Here is a 16,603-nt window from a genome sequence, read left to right on the forward strand (position 1 = left end):
GGGAGCTGGTGAGCTTTGGTGTGTAGCAGGCGCTTCTCCTGGGGGGACCTTACAGCAGGTGGATGGGGGAATGGAGCAGGAAATGCTGAGGAAGGAGGGAATTCAGCCTTTTGGAGTCAAGCCAGGAAAAGGAGGTTTATTCCGTCACTCACGTGCCTGCTAAAGCCTGTCCTGAACACCCCAGAGTGCACAGGCTGATGAGTTTTATTCAGAAGGGGAAGGACTGAAAATCTGATTCCTAAGAGTAAATAGGTGAAAATATGAAGAAAAATAAAAAGGGAGGGGGGAAGAAAGGGGTGAGATAACCTTACATGGTTGGTGTGCCAGGCTGGCCGGGGAGATCAAGCCCAAGAATTCACCAAAACAGCTTAAAGGCGGGGTAACCAGAACCTCAGCACCACTTTGACCAAAGGGAGACAACCCAGCAGCCGTGGATTTGCTCTGCAATAATTTTTTTTTGTCAGTTGTGTCACAGCAAAGATAAGGGCCAGGCCACACTTCTTCCTCCTTACTGGAGGTACTCAGAAAAGATAACTTTATAGTAACGTTTACAGCTCTTGCAAATACAACTTCAGATTAAGTCAATTATGAAAAGTTAAACAAGTTGTTCCTTATAACATGGCTCCTGTGGGGAGTGCTCGAAGTCCTTGTGAGACAGCACCAAGAAATTGAGAAGTCAAATCATCCGCTTCAACTTTTTGAAGCACAGATCAGAGGGAGACAGGGCACACAAGCATTATTCGCTCTACGTGAAGCAACATATGATCTTGTTTTTAATTACTAATTCCACCAGGTCTCCTTTCTTTGGTTTATGTAGAGGAGAAAGCCATTATCCCCCTTTCACAGACCACGAAACTGAAGCCCAGAGAAGAGTCAGCCAAGTTCCCCGCACACCATGGGCAGGGCTGGTCCCAGGAGCTCCTTTCCTCAGTCCCTGCCCTTGCTCTCTACATGGCTACCGCAGAATCATTTCCTTTATGGCAAAGGTGTAGGCTCTTCCTCACTGCTTCTAAATTCCCATCTAATGGGGTCTATTTTTCTAAAAAGCCCCAAGCAAACAAACAAGGAAAGAGGGCGCTGCTAATGCATCCACCACAAAATATCTGCAGGGCTGAAGTCCGTGGGATTATAAAATAGGCATGAGGCTTGTCCAAGAGCAGAGGATGGAGATTCGCTACCCAAACCATGCTGGGATGGGCATGTGCAAGCTGCACTGCATCCTTCCTCCTGCCTCGCAGAGGGAATGAGCCTGAGGAAGAGTGTCAGCGCCCTGAATCCAAGCAGAAGCAGGCTTTCCAGGGAACAGCACGTACCGAGGGGTGAGAGGTAGCGAGCACGACAGCTCATCACCCGGTGTTTCTCCACTGGATGCGTGGGTTTCTTTTTTAATCACAGGCTCCCTGCGGCTTCGCCCGCTGTATGGTGCTGTAAGGGCGATGCTGAGGCCCGGCGAGGTTTTTAACCCATTGTTAATCCCCCGCTGGTGTTTGGTGTTCTCGGAGGAACTGAGCTCGGATAAAATGAGGCTGAGGGTGACTTCCACAAGCAGTCACGGTCTAACGATTTCCCTGTAAAAATGTTTTGCGAGGCTCAATGCTGCTAACAAGTGCCCCAGATCGATAGCTCTGGCCTGTGAAATTATCTGCTCAGAAAGCAAGGGGCATCCAGCAACAGAGACAGCGGCTGCAGCGCTCTCTGAAACAACGAGAGCAGAGAAAAGGAGCGGGATGCAGATCTGGAAGGGCAAAGCAAAGCCCCTCTCTCCCCACATCCTTCGTGGCAGAACCGGGCTCCACCTTGAAGACCGTTCCCGTACAGCGCTGCACAACGACAGCGTGTGAGATGGGGCAGACCGAAAGGACGGGACAGACAAAACGATGCCTCTCGCTCCAATCTCCTTCTCTTCTGATAGGAAGTGGTGGTGCCCAGCAAAGGCAGTCCTCGGGTTAAAGCACCGGTGTCTGGATTAGGAGAGAAGAGCTATTTTTTGCTTCACTGCAGATTTCTTGTGCTACCTTAACCTCTCTGGCCCCAAATCAAGGCATTTCTGAAAATCTGCATCAGCCACAAATTCAGTGCGGGCCAGGGTGTTCCCGTGTTCATGGTACACTGCCTGCCGCAGCCTCTACACGAGATGCTTTAAGAGGCCTCAAAAAGGAGGCACCAAACCCATTTGTCATGCTCCCATGGTCGGTTCAGCAAAATTGGAACCGTTATTTCCATCGCTGGCATTTTCTGCAGAGGATGAGCTCTGTGTTGCCATTTTAGAGATGCATCCTATTGGTACACGAGGTCCATTTCCTAGTAGAAAACTGGCAGAGCACAGGCGACCACACCATTTGTGAGAGCAGCTCTGCAAATGGTGACAGTCACATCTGCACCAGGCCATCCACTGCCAAGTTCACCCCATTGCCAGCACAGCCAGGGGGAAGGGAAGGGAAGGGAAGGGAAGGGAAGGGAAGGGAAGGGAAGGGAAGGGAAGGGAAGGGAAGGGAAGGGAAGGGAAGGGAAGGGAAGGGAAGGGAAGGGAAGGGAAGGGAAGGGAAGGGAAGGGAAGGGAAGGGAAGGGAAGGGAAGGGAAGGGAAGGGAAGGGAAGGGAAGGGAAGGGAAGGGAAGGGAAGGGAAGGGAAGGGAAGGGAAGGGAAGGGAAGGGAAGGGAAGGGAAGGGAAGGGAAGGGAAGGGGAGCCAGGAGGCCGGATCTTTTCCAGCCAGCAGGAAAGCAAACAGGTGATACTTGCTTTTTCTACAGAAAATATTTATTTGCAAGAAATGAAGAGCATAACATACTTAACTACATACATGTTCAGGCTACAAAAGCAGGTAGTCTGTTCTCTTGTAGAACTAAGCCGACAATTTAAAAGGAAAAAAAAAAAAACAAACAGCAATTTCTTTACACCCAATGGACATGTTTGCAGTGTGAAAAATCAGGTGGGCACACATCCAGATGACAGCGCTTGTACAAAAATAGAGAGGCCACTGAGCACACATACACAGAGTTAAACAGGCTGTTGGAAAAGAACGGGGATATCTGCAGTCAGAAGAGGCTCCAATGCAGTTTACCAAGGATTTTGGGTTGCAGGGGTGCTTTTGTATTCCTATCACTGTCTTTTTTATTCAAAATAGATTTAAGTTGTTTGTACAAACCCATACTGTGTTCACGTGTACAGAGGGAAAGGGAAAGATCAGCTGAAACTTTTTAGGGGTGTTACACGCAGAATGACTCAGAGTCACACGGTATTGTTTTTCATGGCCCCAGGCAATGGTTTTTTACCTTCAAGAGGGTAACATTGGGTAACTTGCCCTGTGGAAGGCACAGCAAAATCTCAGCGGAGACTGATGTACTCACACCACGGACACACCAGGCCCAGAGATCAACTCTCCCTCTTCCCCGAACCTCTGGTCCCCCTGGGCCATTTCTTGGCTAGCTTACAGCTTTGAGAAGAAAGCATTCGAAAGCAGAGTTCTGCACAACAAAAATGACACCCGAAGACTAGATACAATTTTTTTTGCACCACGCCAGAGCTGTCCTACAGACAGGCCAGTCTGTGCACACACACAAAAGGGCAGCACAAGTTTCAGCTGACATTTGCTAACAAGACAGACATCAGACAGCAATGCACAGACGGATTTACGAGTGCTCGTTGGTGAGGAATGTGAGCTGGTCTCGGTCTTGGAAAGAAACACCCGGGGTTTCTGTTGCACCAAGCGGAATGTGCCCGCGGCGTTCAGGTGAACACCTTCATTTAGGGACACACTGCATTAGGAAACAACTCTGCATTTGCGTGGTTTTTCTTTTTTTTGTTTTTAACTGCTTACCATTGCACACATGCACAGACACAAGCACTCACGCTCATTCCTGCTGACAGTGCAAACAAAGACAGCGAGATGCCATTACTTCAACACCAGTGAACTCAAATCTGATGGGGCAAATTCAGGCATAAGCACAGTTCTATTAAAAAAAAATCGACCACTGCCTCTGCTTCCCCCTCTACCTCCTCCACTCCCTTAATTACGGGATGCTGAAGTGCAGAAAGATTTTTACCTGCAGGTTGGAAGGGAAAATGGCATTCAATACAAAGGTCAGATAAGCATTCATTTTACCTAAAAAGGACTGCACAGTGTTGAAGAGCAAGGGGAAAAGTAGAGATTAAACAAGGGGGGAGCTAATGTAAAAGACTGTCATTGCTGCTTTAAGGAATTAAGAACTAGGAAGTTTCCCTGGGATGTCAGGAGTCCTTTCATCTGCCATTTCTTTCATCCTTTCTGCAAGACAAGTTTACAAATCCAGCTTTCCCGTGTTTCATTCTCACCTATACGGTTTCATCTCTTGGGGAAAAGTACAGAGATGGGCATTAGGGCAGAGCAGGGACTGCTGGTAATAGCTTAAAATAATATACAAACTCCATTTCAGCATTACAAATGAGTTTTCTGAGACATACTCTTCTACGAAGGAAGTCAGTTCAGGTGTATACGCTGGTAAAGCAGAAAAGGCTCGACACAATAATTGCAAAAACAAATGGCAATCCCTCTCTCAGCCCCGGAGCTGGATGGTGATCCCCTAAGCATCCTGGCCCATTGACTGAATCTTTACCTCTCATTTATAAAGACCTTAACATCTAAGTCAGTTCTCACACCTTTGCAGTCCCTAGTTGTTTATCCTTAACACCGCAGCACAAAGCAGCCACATCACAGCACCAGGCTACTTATATAGGCTACTACAACTTTTGTAGCTACAAAGGACTGACCTACCATTTCACCTTCAGAATACAAAATGTTCCCTATCTAATTAGCGACTTGAGAAAGAAATATTTTAGTCACTAAGAGTACAAAAATACTCCGTATGCTTCTGTTCTTAGCTGCATAGGCTTTGTACAACGGCCTCTTGGCATTAGCTAGAATCTAGAGCCCAAATACTCAGTGGAAATCCCTCCCAACATAGCAATTAGTATCATTCATTTACTTGACCCACATTCTAAATGCGTCTAGACAGAATTCACCACTGATAGTTTGGGGGATGGGGTGGAGAGGTAGGGATTTTTAGCTAGGGAAAAAAAAAATCAAAATTTTGGGATTCTACATTAAAGAAATCAAGAATAAGCTTGTATTGAGATACACCTATACAGAGCAATATCGAAGAGGTCCCCTGCCAGTATGGACCTGCAGCCTCTGAAATTGGTAAGTGAGAAGCATGCTGCGCTGCATCAGCTGAGAGCTGGCCGAAGAACCTCAGCCTAATCCATTACTGGTCTGTGTTGCTGGAAAACATTGAATGGTATGGATGAAATAAGAGAAATGCAGCAAAGAACTATAAATAGCCTTGAAAAAAAAAAAAAGAGCAAAAACCAAACAAAAAAACCAAAACACCAACACCAACATTATCTACACACTGGTAACAAGGTTAGAACTGTGACTTGCCCTGTGCTTGACACTTCTTAAATATATATATATATATAAAAAATAATGCCCTACATTCCATTGTAGCTTATCTCCCTAGAAGCAAAGACCTGACAGATCTAGACATGCTTTAAAGCTATGGGCCAAAAGCTAAGATTACTTGTGTGAAATCACACTGCCAAGCTGCACAGAGTTATGGCTAAAGACTCTGAGGATCGCTTAAGTCTTCTAGTGGAAGTGGAAATTGGGCAGCACACAAAGCCTCTGCCTGCCCTGTCCACAGACACGTTGTTGTGCAGCACCGAGCCACCGGGCACTGCAGAAGGCATACTGGCAGAAGGCAAAGACCTCACGTAATATTGCTGAGCTAACGATAAGCACTTACACCAGCATCGTTACTCCAGCGACAGCAGGTCCTTGTCACATAGCAGCCTACGGATGGGTGATGGCAGGAGAAACTTTGGCCCCTACTACCTCCAAGAGAAACCTGCTCTATTAAGACCCCTGAAGAAAAAATGATCACAGACATACCAAAGTCAAGCGAAGGATTTCCTTATTCTAAAGAAGTAGTATTTCATGATAATAAATCCACAAGTAATGTGTGTGCTAGCTCAAGAGATTCCCAAGAGTACCTAAAAATCATTTAAAGGATGGGATGAGTTAAGGTTATAGAAGTAGATTATTAAACAGTTACAAGAAAATTGGTATTGCCATACTGGTTTGGATGAATCAGTTCAGTGGTGTGACCCAAATCGTGGCCAATTTAAAATGCTTCAGATGAAAACATGACTATCTCCCAATCAGATTTGTACCAATAGGTCCAAAGCAAACACGAAGGCAAAGCTCCACTAGTGACTATGGCAGTAGCTTTCAGAGAAGAAGGGGTTGTTTGGGTATTGCAAAACTGTCTGTCCTTAAAGTATGGGGAAATAATTCAATTTTGTCTTTAAGACAGTGAAGTCAGCAGTATTTGCAATGAAAGGCGATCATTTAGCTGGCAGTGGGCATGAGCTCAGGCAGCTTGGCCTCCTCTTTATGCACAGTGCAAGCTGCAGCACAATTAACAGCAGTGTTGTGCTTGACAGCTTGGTGCTTCTTTTGCAGAAGACTTAAGCATTCAGTTTCATCCAGACAAACCATGGGTGCTCTGGAAAAAAAAAAATAGTAATAAAAAGACCATTTAAGGGATTTTCTAAGCTGTGACCTTGCCCACTTACATGGGCCAGCCATATTATAGTGGAAGGGTCAGTCCTGGCTTTCTCCTGTCACTTTGCTGACCTCATGTGGCTAAACTATGCAGCCATCCCTTGTGTCACCTTCAGTGGCACCCACCAGTGTCCATTATTTATGTGAAGCCATTGCTCCAAAAAAACATCCAAACATCATTGGTGGATGCTGGAATGATACAGAGGACCCAAGAGGATCACTGTGAAGAGAAAGAAGCTTTAGGGAGGACACTGAGCCATGATGAGCGGGGAACTCTTGCGAAATAGACTACAGTGGCATCCTTCTCTCATTTCCACCAAAGGTAAAATAATAAAAAGGCACTTGCATAGATGAATTGGGCATAAACTAGAAAGAGTGTCTGCACACCAAAACTCACCATTAGCTCACGGAATCAGGCACACGTTTCACAATCACGAATGTGAAACGCCTTTTTGAAATGGCACAGTGGGGGTTGATCCAAAGCCCACTGTAATCCACCAGATTCTTTCCACTCCCTTCACTGAGCTTTGAGTCAGGCCTAAAGGCAGGCAGCAAATGGGATATCAAAGGGAAAAGGTCTAAAGAGAATGAAGAACAAGGAAGGAGCAGGTATGGCAGCTGATGTAATAAAATACAAATCCAATATTTTACAAAATAGAATACTTGCAGGAAATATCTACTGTACATAGTAAAAAATTACTTGTAAGGCTAGGTTAGTTTTTCCCTTATTTATCACAAGAAAAAAAAAAAGCTACATTTTTTTGTGTGTGTTTTTGTTGTTTTTCTTTTTTTTTGTTTGTTTGTTTTTTTAATTGACTTCTGGTAAACCATAAAGTAGCTATGCTAGCCCGCTGAATTAGGATTTCCCCATTAAATCCATCCTCAATGGAGTCTGAGTGCCCTTCTGAGCAATCAGATAAAACCCAGCCCAAATCCTGGGCTAGATTTGGTTGTGCCAATCCAAGGATAAATTGCAAGAAGCACAGCTCAGACAAAGGCATGAGCAGGGTACCAAATGGACACAACCCTTAAAGGCAACAGCTATATGGGACAAGAAGGAAACACAGTGAAGAAAGAAGTGTACTGGACCAGGATCAAATCTGAATACCGCTCTTGGCTTTTCCACTAGACTTGGGCCAGTCGCTTCACCTCCCCGTGTGCCTTTCTCAGCCCTCTTTTGCCCTGTCTGCTGCCTGCATACTAAACTCTTCGGGTCAGGGACTGTCTTGCCATGCAGTCACCTCCAGGCCTGAACTGTACACATCTTTCTGGCTAAGCGGTTGGTCTGAGATCACAACTCTGGAAAAGGACATAAGAAGAGGAGACCCATGACATTATTCTAGGGTGATTCAAGTTGGAGGTGGGAAGGAGGAGGAATGGGTGTTCAGTGATATTTTTATGTCCTATTTCAGATCTTGCCCAGACCACGTGCAGGGTTAGGGAAGGTTAATTCTCTTCATTGTGACTGCTTGAACAAAATCTTGCAAAGCTAATAAATACTATTTACAACAGTAACAGGAAGATGGCAAGAAAAAGAAAACACAGGACAATCTGAGACCTGGTCTACATGAGAAATTCCATCAACGCATCTAGAAGCCAATAAATAAAATCCATACGGTGCTCTCAGGAGGCACTTCTGGTTTAAGCCTTATATTGATTAAGTTTGTTGGGAAGGAATTGATCCAAACTAAACAGATTAGCCTTAAGTAGACTAAAGGACATCCACCCAAAACATTGCATGAAGTTAACAAAACCTGCTTTCTAAATAGATTTAGTTAAACTAGTCTAATTCTCCCACACCGACGAAGTGTGACAAGACAGTGACTGATCTTTGCTTGAATTCCACATGGGTGGAAGCAGTAGAGATGCCTACCAGGACTGCTTCCAACCCAAAGAAAAAGCTACTCCACTAAATGACAAAGGGGTTGGTGGGGAGAAGAGTGGAAGATGTAAGGGAGGACAATGCAGCACCATCATTGCCCACCCCTCTCCTGCCTGTGCTGTTCACAAAACAGAACTGGGGCCCGTTCTTGTGCCTTCAGAGCAGATGAAGCACATGTTTCTCAATCTTCCCCAAAAGGCTCAAATGCTTCAGACCAATCGGCATGGAGCTGTGGCTAAATTCTGAGCAGCATCGTGCCGCCTCTCCTGTTTCTCTCAATTACCTCCTCCCGACGATCCCATCACCCACATGCTCCCATAGGTTTTGCGTATTCCACTCTTTTACCAAATGTCTTTGTGCACAGATGATGATGTGTACATGCAAGCACAGGCACACATACACAAATCAATCATCAGCACACTGCTGGTATCTTCTGCAATCGTAATTCAATCCTGCCCTTGCAATATCAGACAGGAAAGAAATAAAAGCAAAGAGGGATTGTGTGTGAAGTAAGGAAAGGAGTTACAAGACAAGAGATCCCATCTGCAGTCACAGCCTCACCAGTCAATGCAGAATTTGGTGAACTCCCTCTCTTTTGTGCTTTGGTTCACTGAGGATGACAAGTCAGGGGGACTTTGGTTGAAAATATGTGGGAAAGAGGGAAGTCAAGAAAAAAGGCCTTTTTATTTTTAAGAGGTGGCATTGACTCTTCTATCTATTTCAATTATCTTCAGTGTTTCATTTCCTTCTATTTCAGAGTTGACTCTGTAGGAAAAAAAACAACAACAACAACAAAGGTTAACACTAATAGTTAGTCATTTTTAAAAGCACATATCCTGCTCAAATTAGCTAATGCTAAAAAGGCGCTCGGTATTTACCAGGTATCCGTCAGTTGGAGCATGGTAGCACATTGAGTTAGTCATCTCTTTGGCCCTTGGTATAACTTTGACACAGATGCTCAGAAGGCACGCTTGGTGTGATATGGCTCAACCCAGGCCTCTGAAAAGCATACTTCTAAACACAACCCACCTCCACCATTTGGTGTGCTTGCTACTGCTTGTTAGCAGAGACCAAGACCTGAGCCATCAGGACAGTGGTGGGACAAGCAAAGGTACAGTGGAAGGAGAACTGCACCCACATATTTAAACCAGTAAATCTGTCTTTTTGCAGAGGCTCCAAACACAAACTTACGTTAAAAATAAAAAATAAAAAAATGAAGGAAGGAACTCCATGCTAAGAAGTTCAGATAATAGATTTGCCTTTTAAGTCTGAATCCTGCAAACTTTCTGCAGCATGCATTAGTAAGATCACTGCTGTGAGAAACTCCAGCTCTTCACACCCTAACCTCAACAAAGCCCAGTGAGTCACAGCCTCACACTTCCACCCAACTGGTAAAAGCTTATTCCTTTAGGAGACACGCAACTAAGTGCTTAAAGAAGCGGAGTGGGCATAACTAACAAGCCTACAAGGGCTAAGTTTCTGGTAGAAACACTGAGCTTAGCAGCTTTGTTACTAAAATATTGTTGCAATCACTTCTCCAAACCAGAGTAGCAATACCTTTGTCTACAAGCTCCCCAGACAGAGAGTCCAAACTCTTGTTTCACAAGCAGCCCATCCGGCACTCACCTGTGCTGCTGCAGGCCCAGCAGCACTGATTTCTCTAGCCTCGTCTCGTTGGCTATTGTGAACTCCATGATATCATCCCGCTGCATCCCCGGCACAGCTTCCAGAGCTAGCGCCGTGTACTTGGAGCTGTCTGCGTGCCTGTCGTTTCGATCTGCAAAGGAGATCGGGCTTGACGACTCCTCCAGCTGGTGAGGCTCTTCATATATTAGCAGACTCCTTGATCTCACTGCATATAGACAGATGGGAAAAGAGGTGAGAAGGAGGCAGGTCAAAGAGAACAGCCCTGGTCATTTCAGGAAATGGAAACCATCAGAGCAGAACTAGAGCTGCAAAGGTCTTGTCATTGCAATTAACTGGGTAGGTTGATAGCAGTGGGAAGATACCACAGCAGTGGTCCGAACAGGCATCAAAAAGCTCTGAACTCTTCCCAGAACAAGAGCGAAATGAAATAATCACTTTAATAACATACGTTTAAAGCAACTTGTTCTGAACTGGTATGCAATACTAACAGCTTCTCACTCAGTCCTTGGACCTTTAGTTGACACTGGCAAAGGAAGCACCAGCTGACAGCCGCTGTGTTTCCTGACAGTATGAACAAGTGGTACAGAGCAGAAAGCAAACTCTCCTGCTACCTTTTACAGACTACTAGCCTTAACTCCTCAAACAGAAACATAAAGGCTTTATACAGAAACACCAAGCAGGCTAGTGGAGAAAGGCTTTGCTCATCTTTACGAAGTCTGCTGCCATCAGCACACTTTGCCAAGCTATCTTTCTTTGATATATATCCTTCTTCTATATCAATGCATGGCCAGCTAAGGAGCAGAAAAACAAGAGGTGCTTGGGGATGGCTGTGGGGATGGGGGTGAAAAACAAATGCCGAAGAGCAAGACTGAGGTGGTTGTCACTTACCGATGGAGTCTGTGTAGGACTCTGGTGAGGAATGTTGCCTGGGCAACACCATCTTTGTAGCAGAAGGATATGGCCCATAGCTCTGAGAGAAGCTGCCAAAAACTACTGCAAAGCACAGCACCACCATCTGGCAAAGGGAAGAGGCATAAGAGGTTAATTGCACCACCTCTTGGCCCATATGTACACATCAAGACTAAAAATCAACACAAAGCAGATCTCATAGGTCTTTGAAACAAAAGAGACTTGAGGCTATTTTCATCGCTATCTACCATGCCTCTTAGCAAAGGCACATACACAAGAACAATTCAGTGCTTTAATGCTGGGGTTTGTTTTCAGTGTCTGCCATCATTTTGGCCTGTTGCCTTATTTACTCCCAAAGTTGAAAAGCAGACACAACCGCCATGTGTGTTTTACAGATACTGTCGGGAATTTCCAAGGTTATTTCTGCTGCTGGCCCCAGTCTTGCTTCAAAGTGACAGAGAGGCTGGCAGCCGATGAGAACAGCATAGGCCTTGAATATCATTTCCATCAATTTATAGCACCAGCATAAAGGGAACTTGCTGGCTGGGTGTAAGGTGGGAAGAGCTTCATTCTAACCCTTTTCATATCCTGACAAATATTACTGAAATAGGAGAGAGGTAGATTTACAGCCTCAGTCATATTTTCATTTGGATGAAAAGGTTTATTTTTACTGGTATCTGAAAATCCAAGCATCAAAGGGCACCTGTGTTTTCATTTTACAACTCTAGACACCATTTCTCACATAAAAAAATGTAGGAAATAATAAAACAGGTTACTCAGAGGAGCAGTGCTGCTTCTTTCATCACTGCAGCACCCCACCAAAAGCACAAGCCCAGTCTCCTCCAGAATTTAATGCCCATTAACAATCATTAATTTTCATCAGCCAGGACTCTCACCTATCTCAAAATTAAATGTCAAATTATCAAGAGAAGTTTCCCAACCTGAGCATTTGGAAGTGAAGGGCTTCACAGACCAGAGGATGTGCCTTTGAGCAGTGGAAAGGGAATCTCATTCCCCTACAATTCCCAGTTTTAGGGAATACTCACCATAAGACAGGTCCCTGTCTGCGTGCTAGCTGCCTTACATGAACGGGACACCTTTCCAGCAACCATGGCTTGGAGTCTCTGCAGCTGCTGCAGAAGTGTTCTGGAAAGCAAAGATGAGGCATGACCATCAGACGTAGTGATCTACTTGCTGGTTAAACAGCTTTTTGCTTCAAATTCCACACCTGGCAATAATGCATTTAGTTCTTGTCACAAGGTACAGATAATTAAAATCACCACCTTGAAATCAGACATAAGGAGTGTTTTTAACTTTTACAAAGTTCTTGCATGCATTAGCAATGAATCTTTCAAAAATATATTTTGCCTTTCCCCCAGCTGATGTCCCCAAACAATGATTAATTTACCTTTTTCAGAAAGTTATTACAAATAAAAACTGCTTCCAGATTCTCTACGGGAAGCGACTCTGGTAAGTGTACAAACAACTAAACCTCTCTCCATGCAAGTGACTGGCTGCTCATATCGCCTAGTTCTATAACATGAATTGAGTGGGAGCTTCACCATTATTTGAAATGGTGCAAAAGCAAGCTTGTAGTTGCTGTAGTTGTTGGTAGAGGTATATACTTCTACACCTTTTTTCTGAAAATGCCCTGTACAGTGAATTGCTTCATTTTCAAAGAAAGGGATTTAAAACACACACTTTGTTTCCCACAATTTCATTTAATAAATATTTTATTGCAATTTGTTAAAACCTCCAGGAGTTTACGAAAACCACAGTTGCTTGAAGCAGCTATTCTGACTGTGCCGTTCAGAGGTAACCTCCATGGCAATTCTGTTCTGGTTGGAGTCAACAGTCATGGACCAGGAAGGTATTCTTCTGCCTTTCTGACTATTTTTCTTCTGCTGCAGCATCATTACTTGCTACAGTCAGGATATTAGTCATTCAAGACGGCAATGATCTCAAAGAATAAATGGTATAGGGTTTTCACAACTGTTTCCATTAAAGCTTTTTTTTAACAGAGAAGGAGTAACCCAAATGCCTGTCCTCATCACAGATATAGTACTATTTTGCCTCAAGATGTTAACTTTGCTGTTTGTTTCCAATTTTACCTTTTGCTTCTCTTGTACGTCTCACTACCTATTGCTGAGGGTAACCCTCACAAAACTCCAGGCAACAGCTTTGGAGACCATGACGTCAAATGCTAAAGCAAGAAGCAAGGTTAGGGTGTCAGAGAAAATAGAAGGTTTATTTTAAGATCAAACCAGCTAAAAGCTAATTGTAGGACAGACCCAGAGGTGCCTTTACAGCTCAATATATACTTGTCTGCCTATTATTATAGATTTTTTTAATCATCAATGATCATTGCTAATTAGGGTTTAATGAATTCAAGGACTTCAGGAATGCATTCTGAAATGAGCACAAGGCACTACAGCACATTTATCTGGGCCAGCAGATCCTTCCCAACTTATTAAGGAAGGATGTCTTGCATGCTCTTGAGAGCACCCTTTATTCTGCAACTCAGTCTTAAAAAGAAGAAAGCGGTTTCCTTTTTTCTTCTTCAGTCCTTTATTCACAGTTAGAGACCACAGGCAAATTAAGAGATGGAAACTGCATCCATCACATAGATGAGACCAGCCTAATGCTCTGCTCCCTGCTACCATTTCTCCCCAGTGTCTCCCTTCCGTCCACTTCATGGCTTAGGGGTCACACAGACTTGCATACAAGCTCTGTATCATCTTCTGGCACCGAAGAAACTATTCCTTCCATATGCCACGTTACACAGCAATGCCTTTTTAACCCTGCAATCTCTGAGCTATTACAGAAGACTAAATCCCCCCCAAGTTGCTTCAGGCCTGAGTCACTGCGCTTGACAGAGAACAGCTCTGAGGCATGAGAGGAAGGAGCTCTCCTCCTCCCCAGCTTGGGGGCTGGCAGCAGCAGCAGACTTGAAATACAGATCACTCCTGCCTCTTTTTGTGGAGGCGTCAGTGAGAAAACAGTTAATGGCTGTTGGGGATATCGACAGAGAAGAGGCGATTCTCCTCGGTTTTGCTCATCTCTGCCTTTTTGTGTCCAATTTAAAAAACCTGCTGGGCAGAGTGGGCCCAGAGAGCTGACACCAAAACACTCTTGTTTCGGAAAGTGTAATTAAGTAGGTATTTGAATCTGAAATGTTGGAAGATTGGATTCCAGGATGTAAAGACCTTTCCAGCACACCAGCTGCCTTCATTGGTACTGGATGGCTACAGGCTACAGGGATGGTCTGGACTAAGAAGAGAGGACCAAGGAGCAGTTCTGCACTCTGAAGAACAAGAACTTGGGTTATACTGTTTCCTCTAAATATCATCAGGAAGGCCAAGAATGCTCTTAGTACAATGTACTGCCAATGGCTAGATCCTAACAGGAGAAAATACAATCTCACGGCAGCGTGTATAAGGGGCTTTGCACCCACAAGGATTATTTTCCACTGTGTCTGACACATTTCCCAGTGATATTCAATTAGAGGGTCACCTCCGTAGGAGGTGTGAAATGTGCTTTCACGCTTTTCCCTGCCAAGGGAAGCACCTCAAAGGAAAGCTGTAAAGTGACTGAAGACTCCTGCTCTCCTTTCCAGCACTCCCAGCAAATCCACTCTGCCCATGATGTCTTATTTTTGTGTGAATTCACGTAATTATCTTCAGAAGGACCCCTTTCACTACCAGAGTGAGGAACAAGTCAAGGCTTCCCCTCTGCTTCCAGTGACACTTTCAGTATGGAGGGGAGATCTGTCACTGCAGGACCTAGCCACCTGCGAAACTTCCTCAATACAGTATGTAAATTTAAAATCCAACATTGATTTAAATAACAGCAAATAGCTTCTAGGAGAAAAAAACAATGTTTATTTTGACCTTTTTTACTTCAGAGAATGTATCTACTTTGCGAAGCACAAAACTTATCATAAATGATTAAAAAGCAAGAAAAATATTCTCTTTCTTTCAGCTCTACACACAGAGTCCTTCTCTGCCTGTCCTATTTGTAGGACAAAGCAAACCCCAAAGTAAGGTTTTCATTTAAAGACGAGAATACCTCAAAGGAAAAATAAACCCAACAACAACAACAAATCATGATTCTTTCTGTTTTGAATTACAAAAGGAAAAAAAAATCACAGCATTTTTTCATCAGTGTTGCTTCAGCACAAAAACACTGTCCTGCTGCTTTCAAAATAAAGAGTTGGGTCCAGGGCTGTCACGCTTTGTCAGCTGTTATGGGGGTGGTCTGAAGCGAAGTGCAAGATGTCTCACTGTATGTAAATCCAGATCCTTCTCGTCTTGAAACAAGACTTGGTTAAAGGGATTTATCAGCCTCAAATGAATGAAGGGCCATGTAAATCAGTACCTTTCAGTACCCTAAAGGGGGCCTCCAGGAAAGCTGGGGAGCGATTCTAGGTCAGTGAGTGTAGTTATAGGACGAAGGGTAATGGCTTCAAACTAAAAGAGGGTAGGTTTAGATTAGACAGGAAGAAATTCTTTACTGTGAGGGTGGTGAGGCACTGCCACAGGCTGCCCAGAGAAGCTGTGGATGCCCCATCCCTGGAGGTGTTCAAGGCCAGGTTGGATGGGGTTTGGGGCATGCTGGTCTGGTGGGAGGTGTGCCTGCCCATGACAGGGGAGCTAGGATTGGATTGTGTTTAAGGTCCCTTTCAACCCAAACCTTTCTATGATTCTGTGATTGTCTATTTGTGATAATAATATTTATGCACTCAACCATATGCTAATTGCATCCTATTTCTATCTACTTCTCCAGGAGAAGTGAACATCAGTGTATTTATTTATAAATATAGACTTAACAGAATCGAAAAAGAAAAGTACATCTCACATGTCATACACACAGTACCCAGTCTTTCAATTCTGTCTCTTTAAGCCCAAATAGCCACAGTTTCCAGTTAGACAACACTGGTGTATGGACCACAGTAAAAGCCTAGACTAACATCACTTTCTGTCTTCAGTCCCAGTGCCACCATGTGAGTGGATCAAGCCTTCTTGGTGACAGGGACAAGCCAGCTAAACTCATGATGTCAGCCTCTTCTCACACCCTTCTAATACAGCAGTGCTCAACGTGTTTGGACACTGCCCAAACCAATGAGACCCTTGCTCACTTGCGGCTACAAGGCATAAGAGACGTGCATATAATAATGTGTTCCTGTAGTTTTGAGAAAACTCCTTAGAAAGGAACTTGGATGGGTTTCTTGCAAGGCACTGAGTCACATAAATTAGGAGAGGAAACATATGCCAGTGTTCTAATACTGAAGATGCCAAAAATGCTGCTGTCACCCACTCACATTAATGAGAATTAAAAACTCCCCCGCATCTTGATCCCACAGCCTCCTGCCTTGCCTTATAAGATACATGAAAGTCAAGGAAGATTCTTCTGGATACATTTTTTTTTGGACCACATTTGCACCTCTTACATCCAATCTTTTCGGTCCCAGAATTTCAAGCTGAGGCAGGTTCTTGGGAAAGATTCTTCTAAAATTTTTTACGCTGCTTTTTTTAGCAAGAAGTTGTGGTGCTTCCATGGTTTG

General features: G+C 44.2%; 1 protein-coding gene across 2 annotated transcripts in view; it reads right to left on the minus strand.

The window, feature by feature from the left end:
- Positions 1–3,788: 3,788 nt before the first annotated feature.
- Positions 3,789–16,603, minus strand: part of CREB3L2 (cAMP responsive element binding protein 3 like 2) — a 76,303-nt gene continuing 63,488 nt past the window's right edge. For both annotated transcript variants that reach the window (XM_068662903.1, XM_068662892.1), the window contains exons 9-12: positions 12,087–12,186; positions 11,020–11,146; positions 10,111–10,336; positions 3,789–9,249 (exon numbers count right to left, since the gene is read on the minus strand). In XM_068662903.1, the coding sequence (XP_068519004.1) occupies positions 9,174–9,249; positions 10,111–10,336; positions 11,020–11,146; positions 12,087–12,186 (529 nt within the window). In that variant the 3' untranslated portion in view covers positions 3,789–9,173. The remainder of the gene's footprint in view (positions 9,250–10,110; positions 10,337–11,019; positions 11,147–12,086; positions 12,187–16,603) is intronic.

Source organism: Anas acuta, chromosome 1 (assembly GCF_963932015.1).
Source record: "Anas acuta chromosome 1, bAnaAcu1.1, whole genome shotgun sequence".
Taxonomy (NCBI): domain Eukaryota; kingdom Metazoa; phylum Chordata; class Aves; order Anseriformes; family Anatidae; genus Anas; species Anas acuta.